The sequence below is a fragment of the Kryptolebias marmoratus genome, linkage group LG10, assembly GCF_001649575.2.
Source record: "Kryptolebias marmoratus isolate JLee-2015 linkage group LG10, ASM164957v2, whole genome shotgun sequence".
Lineage (NCBI taxonomy): Eukaryota > Metazoa > Chordata > Actinopteri > Cyprinodontiformes > Rivulidae > Kryptolebias > Kryptolebias marmoratus.
The window spans coordinates 7,637,052-7,644,037 of record NC_051439.1 but is presented as its reverse complement, the minus strand read 5'-3'; the positions used below and the strand labels follow the sequence as shown (position 1 = coordinate 7,644,037).

The window sequence follows — 6,986 nt, the reverse complement described above, 5'->3', positions numbered from 1 at the left end:
AAAGTAATCAACTTCCGGTGAGGCGTTCAATGTGCACCGTCAGTGTAGGAAAACCGGGCTCCGTGATCACGGCGCTGATACTCTCCGCTTATATTACCTACTTGCACATTAGCTTTGCATAGTTACAGACATTTATAAAAAGTTAATAAATTAACACATCTTACTTCTTTAGTTTGGTATAGAATTCATGATGTTATCAATTAATTCATACCTTGTAAAATAACACGTTTCACAACATATTTTGAGAACAAAATCATCTTTTATTGTTTCAAATCCCCAAAACATAGGTACATTTTTTCACAGCAGCGACCACACTGACACATTTTCTTCAGCACATTAAATAAATTACAGGCCCAGCAGTCCTTGAAGGAATGCATATCACCCGCCACCTTTTATGCCAGAATTTTTAAGTAAAATCATTTAGAGTTTAAAAAAGATTGAGTTATAGGTATGTAGTTATAGCTGTAGCGGTCATGTTGAATCGGGTTGATTGTAAAAAGTAATCAGTTGTAGATGTACATCCAGTGATTAGATTCTGAGAGTTTCATTAAAAACTCGTCCAGTGGTTTCATGAGATATTGTGCTAACATGACAAATACACATTGATGAGCGATTAGAAGTAAAAACAGAGTATCATTTTACATTTATACTACAAAAATAAACAGCAAATTTCTATACTTTTTATTCTTAATCCCCTTTTCCCCTTTATAGTGTTTTGGATTTACCTGAATTTTAGATTTGTTTTACTTAAAAAATATGAACACAAATGTTTCAGTACACGAGTCCCTTAATTTCCAGCAAGTTTCTTTAAAGTTCCCTTTTTCTCAGTTTCACAAGCAAAAGACAAAGCACGAAACCTTTAAAGCTTTTTAGCTTTCAGCGACGTTTTAACGTGGGCGTGACACTGCGTTCCCAGGAATGTTTTAAAAACCATCATTAAAAGCCGTCATCTTTTGAAATGCAACAAAACACAAACTACTTGGCATTTTTTAATCAAAACGATGAACTGAACGGTTGTTGCTATCTGTTAAAATGACGGAATGGCGGCAATTTTGTTTATAATACATCACATTTTAACAAATATGACCTAATAAGTGCAAACTATTTCCCTCGTGAGTAAAAAATATGCATACATTGACGTCAAAAATCCACTTGTGTTAAAATATTAAGTCAGCTGGATCTTTTATAACTGGAATACTGTCAGGTTGTGCTACCGGTGCCTTTCTGAGTAGTGTTTTAGTTTACTGGGTTCAGTTCTCTTTCCTTGTTCCTCAGATGCCTCTTCCGCATCTTGATAATCCACTTTATGCTGAGCTTGGCAAAATTAGCAGCTTTGAAGAGAGCCATGAAGACGCCGCAGAGGATAGCTACGGAGCTCCAGGCATTCGCCGTCACAATCTGTTCGGAAAAAAGCCACGCTGCCTTGAACGGATTCATACAGACCGATTCTCATTTGGGGCAGAACGTTAGGGAGAACTTACCAGTCTGATTTCCTGAATGAAATGATCACGCCATTCAAAAACAACAAAGAACAGCTCGTCCGTTTGCTCGGGCTTGGGCCTTTTGTCGTTGAATTTCACCACAGAGGACTAAAAAATAAATAAATAAAAAAAGTCAAGCAGAAATGGTGAAATGTAAGCATTTAAAGAACTATATTTGTGTACAGAAGCAGTAAGCCAATGTCCCCCGTCGCTGAGGGTCTTGAATAGTGAATGTTTTCCTCAAATGAAAGGGGTGGCCGGTTCCCACACACACACGTATGGTGGTGGCCATCTTGGTTTTTGACGTGGCAACCCAATTTTCAAAAGCAACCTTACTTATGCTTAGATGCATCCACATACCAAAATGGAAGTCGGTACGTCGCTTATTTTTCAAGTTATCCAGCGCACAAGTTGAACCAGTCGGACAGAGAGTATTTCCAAGTCCTCTGAGTTGCGACAGGATAAAAAAGAAGGGGAAACTGGTAATTACCTCTTGCCGAAACTCAACCGCTTGATTACTTTTTCCAGATGTTTTCACTGAAGACATTTTGATCCAGGTTCTGAATCCTCCAGAGAAGGTCCACATGGAGTAATTCTTCTCACAGTCCCTCAGAAACTCTGACTGGTTTGCACTGGCAGTCAGTAAACACAGATCAGCCGTGAGACCGGTGCATGGAGCCGTTCAGCTGATGTTTCAGGCGCAGCGCTTACCTGTCAATCAAGTCGCTGAACTTAGAAAAAAGCATGTAAGTAATGGCGCTGAAGTCCTCCTCGGTTTCGTTCTGACTGAACTGCATGAAGATCAGCTCTTTGTTTTTCACGTCAGACGGGCCGCGGACCACCAAAGCTCGTTTCTACATCACAAACGGAACAATATGTAATACTGTATGTCAGCAGCTCTGGTGAAAAGCCTTTATTTGTCAAGTTTTAGACCTGTTGTTAAGACCTGTAAAGGCAACGAATCAGAGAACTCAAATCGTACCTCTGTCTGATTTGTGAACGGCCCAAAGTAAGTCACCTCTATAACCTCGCAGTCTCCTTTCTGAGGCTTGCCGGGGTCCACTAAAGGCGGGATGTAGTCGTGGTTGTGATGTTCGCAGCTCAGCAGCTGAGCGTTGCCGGGATACAGAGCGATACCTGCTCAAAAAGAAAACCAATCAGTTTAATGAGTTGTCTGTTGCCGCTTGGTAAAGTTTATTCTGTTGCTGTGTTCATGTTTTGTTGCAGGTTTGAGTTATTATATATAAATAACCAAACGCCAAGGTGAAAAGGCGATGTGTGCATCTGTTCGTCTGTAGTGTTTGCAAAATATTTCATGAACCAGTGGACGGTTTTTAAAGGAAACTCATAAAGTAATCACTCAGCTTACATCTACAACTGATTAACCCCAGTTCAAGATGGCTGCCACAGCTAATCGACCTCAGCGAACACAAAAATGTCTCTAACACCGATTTGGCCAAGAACGGGCGTTTCGAAGACGAGGATTTTGAAATTGGAAATATTTTTTGTCTTATCTGTACAAACCTGGGGGCGGAAATGAGTCAACTTCTTTGTAGGTGACAGACATGACGGGCTGACTGAGCTTCAGCAGAAAGTCTGAGATGGTCTGGTAGGCCAGGAAGATGGCCACGGCGGTCAGCAGCAGGTAGATAAAGATGAGCAGCACAGTGAAGACGTTCTTCAGGCAGGCTTTACTGAATCTCCTTGGTGGACCGCTCCCCATAACCTCATCCTCATCCTCTGTAAAGAGAACAAAAACAAAAGGTGGCCTTATGAGAGGAAACAGGGAGGGAGATTTTTAGCCAGCTAATAGATGCTATAATCTGTATGAGTCTCAGTACTGCTGGCTTTGAAGCAGAGACAAATTAAATATGGATATAAAGTTGTTATGCTGAGCTTACCTGGTGTGACGCTGCCGTCGGGCTCCTCGGGTTCCAGGTCTCCATCAATGTCATCGAAAAAACCCTGAGACTGCTTGTTACCTTCATCACTGTCATCATCATCGCCATTGAACTGTTCAGTTAAGAAAAGATCATTTAATATTTTGAAACAAAGCTGAACCTATTACAGATTCATGATAAAAAAGGAAAAGACCATAGCTCTTTACAGAGGTCATTGAAGTAAATAGAGGCAACAAACTCTTCTTGAAGCAACTTCAGACGTCAACCTGTGGGAAGTTTCAGGTTTGACCTCTTCTGGGATCCTGTACTCCCATTTTAAAGAGTAATGATTTAACTCTGTACAGTAATTTAGTGACGTAAAGTGCTTCCAAATGAGACACAAGCAAGGGCTAGTTCTTACTCCTACTCTAAATTCATTTACAAGCACCATAACTACAATTCCCATCAGTTTCTTCATCTTTTACTGTTGCCTGAAATAACTCAAGTCTAAACTAAAGTTAGCCATTAATACAAACTGACAATTATTTCCTTTGTGTTTGTGCCTGGAAAATACAAGTTCAACTGTACGACCAAACTAAAGACTTATATAAAGAAATATAAAAATTTTACGTGAAAACATGTTAAATTAAGATTGAAATCACATGTTTTCTATGTGTTATTTGTGTGCATTTAAAAGAATAAAGGCAGGACCTTCACATGTGGAAAACGTTAAAATTTTAAACATGTTTTGCAACTTTTTTGCGTCACTTTGAACAAAAACACATGAACTGAAAGTTTTTAATTGATAGCATTAGCCCCTTTAAAATGGTAGCATTAGCCTTTTTAATTGGTAGCATTAGCCCATTTAAAATGGTAGCATTAGCCAGTTTAAAATAGTAGCATTAGCCTTTTTAATTGGTAGCATTAGCCCATTTAAAATGGTAGCATTAGCCCCTTTAAAATGGTAGTATAAGTCTTTTTAATTGGTAGCATTAGCCCATTTAAAATGGTAGCATTAGCCTTTTTAATTGGTAGCATTAGCCCATTTAAAATGGTAGCATTAGCCTGTTTAAAATGGTAGCATTAGCCTTTTTAATTGGTAGCATTAGCCCCTTTAAAATGGTAGCATTAGCCTTTTTAATTGATAGCATTAGCCCCTTTAAAATGGTAGCATTAGCCCCTTTAAAATGGTAGCATTAGCCCCTTTAAAATGGTAGTATTAGCCTTTTTAATTGATAGCATTAGCCCCTTTGAAATGGTAGCATTAGCCTTTTTATTTGATAGCATTAGCCACTTTAAAATGGTAGCATTAGCCTGTTTAAAATGGTAGTATTAGCCTTTTTAATTGGTAGCATTAGCCTTTTTTGATTGTAGGGTGTCCTGAGTTTTTAAAAGTGACCATACTTGAAAATGATTAATAATATTATTAACAATAAATATTGTAAAATAACAAATAATAAATATATTATATTTATACTGATCTTGTTTTGTACATTTATTACAAACATGTAGTTACAACACAGTAATATTTAATTAGTCTAGTTTTAATGTTTGTTAAAATTAGACTAATGTTTCACTTTAATGAAGACAATAAACTTAATAAACTACAGCTGCTGACTTTGTTGAAATTTAAACGCATTAAATGAGTTTAGGTATTATCTCGGGGTCCATAGTTACATAAAGATTGGAAACACAACAAAATGTAAGTTTATCCTCCAAAACCATAATGTTGAATAGTTATTGCTTACAAATTAAACAGCGTATTAGCTCCAGCAACAATGTAACAATTATCTTGTTGTTTTAAAGACCCGATATACGAGCAGCCTTGAACGGGACGATCTAAAAAGTTACAAAACTTAAAAACTGCTGATTTAAACATTTCTCTGCCACTCAGTCACATGATAGAAGCTGAGGAGTCTTTCTGAGAGGAAGTCCCACTAAACACAAAGTCTGCTTACTGACATTAACACAGTGTATTAAAGTATTAAAGATAAGACAGCAGTCCAAACAAAAAGGAAGTGTTAACCTTACCTCCTGGTAGGAATGGTTGTTTTCTTTTCCGGGCATTCCTAATCGCTTCTTTCACCTCCTGGGAATACTGAAGTGAAGTCAGAAAACAACTTTAAAACGGCACGTGCATTTTAGAGACAATGCCATTCTGCTTGACGTGAGCTGGGGTCCCTGCTTGTCTGAAGGAAGACCCGACAGTCATTAAACCGGCCGATGAAAGCTCAGCCCGCGATAAAAACACGCTGCGAACCAAAATAACCGAGCTACCGTGAAGTGGATATCCCTGTGCTGCATTCAAGTGACCATGGGAACATTTTGTGTTACATCACACGAAACACGGGTTGAATAAATCACATACAATTAGCTTACATCGGCTAAAGTTTAATAAATAAATGTTGAGATCTACAAAAAAATAAATAAATAAACCATCGACATCTGGTCATTTTACCGTCCTCTGCTATCAGTAAATTTAATAGATGTTTTGTTTTCATAAGTATTTTTTTCTGTTACTTTTTCTTTTAAATGAACTTTATTTTGAACACAATTGCACATAAGGCAATGAGTAATATCAGCATAGGAATAATAGTACATAAAAAACAAAATAAAAGCCACAAAAATGACAATTATTGGTGATATTCGAGAAAATATATATGAAAACAATTTTCTTTAATTTTGTGCAAAGTAAGAACAGTTCAAAACAAGATAGTCTGATGAATGAACAGATTGAATGTACTGTTTAAACTTGTTTTTAAAAGCAGCCACACCTGGTGTAGTACCTTCTGCATTTACACTTATAGATACCAAATCTGGCCATAATAATAATAATCAGATCAATTCTTTCTTTTCTTTTGTAGGTGTGTGCAGTTTTCTGTAAGGCCAAACAGAACATTCTTCCAAAATAAAAGAAAGTCTTCAGCAATTTCAGCTTTGAATTTGACACCAGAAGGACTGTTCCCTAATAGTCATGAGCTCACAATTGTCAATTTTTAGCTCTAAACCAGAAGCTCCAGAGAATTATTTTACTGAACCCAAAGTAGAAGAAAATCTTCAAGAAAAGAGGGATATCATCAGCCATACCTTGAATTTCACTGGATCTAATATGGTCTGCCAAGAGTTGATTTTATAAATGATTTTGTAATTTAATCAAGGCTGGTTGAGCAAAAACTACCAACAAATAATGTTTCCATTTGAGAAATTGCAACAAATGATATTAATAAAGTTATTTCATGTTAAATATTTGCACTGATGTTTTTAAGCTTTAATATGAGGTTTTGTTTGGCTTTTTTTTAAAACTAAAGAGAAACTGGTCATGAATCTGTTTTTTTTTAAAACACTGGAAGTAAGATTTCCTAACCAACAACAAAAAGCTGGAAACTAATCTTTAGAAAGTCTAAACAGCTGTTGCATAAAGTTACTGCTCAGGAGTGTAAAAAAAGATAGAGTGTTGTTTTATAAGGTTCTAAAACAACCATAACGAGGTGCAAAACCACTGACGTAAGCAAAAGGAGCTAAATTATCAACGCAAGACGTTTGAGTTGACGCGGAGAGCGCTCGGCGTTCCAGCGTTAAATTTTCCGAGGGTTCCCGAACGCAGCACGGGCCTCCGTCAGGGCGG

At 37.3% G+C, this 6,986-nt stretch overlaps 1 protein-coding gene across 1 annotated transcript; it reads right to left on the bottom strand.

The window, feature by feature from the left end:
• Window positions 1–239: 239 nt before the first annotated feature.
• pacc1 (proton activated chloride channel 1) lies at window positions 240–5,647 on the bottom strand. The gene is made up of 8 exons (XM_017411286.3): window positions 5,393–5,647; window positions 3,383–3,494; window positions 3,006–3,221; window positions 2,464–2,618; window positions 2,193–2,335; window positions 1,972–2,113; window positions 1,482–1,589; window positions 240–1,398 (listed from the first exon to the last, which is right to left on the bottom strand). Exons 1-8 carry the CDS (start codon window positions 5,426–5,428, stop codon window positions 1,237–1,239), a joined length of 1,074 nt encoding a protein of 357 aa, XP_017266775.1. The 5' UTR covers window positions 5,429–5,647; the 3' UTR covers window positions 240–1,236.
• Window positions 5,648–6,986: the final 1,339 nt, after the last annotated feature.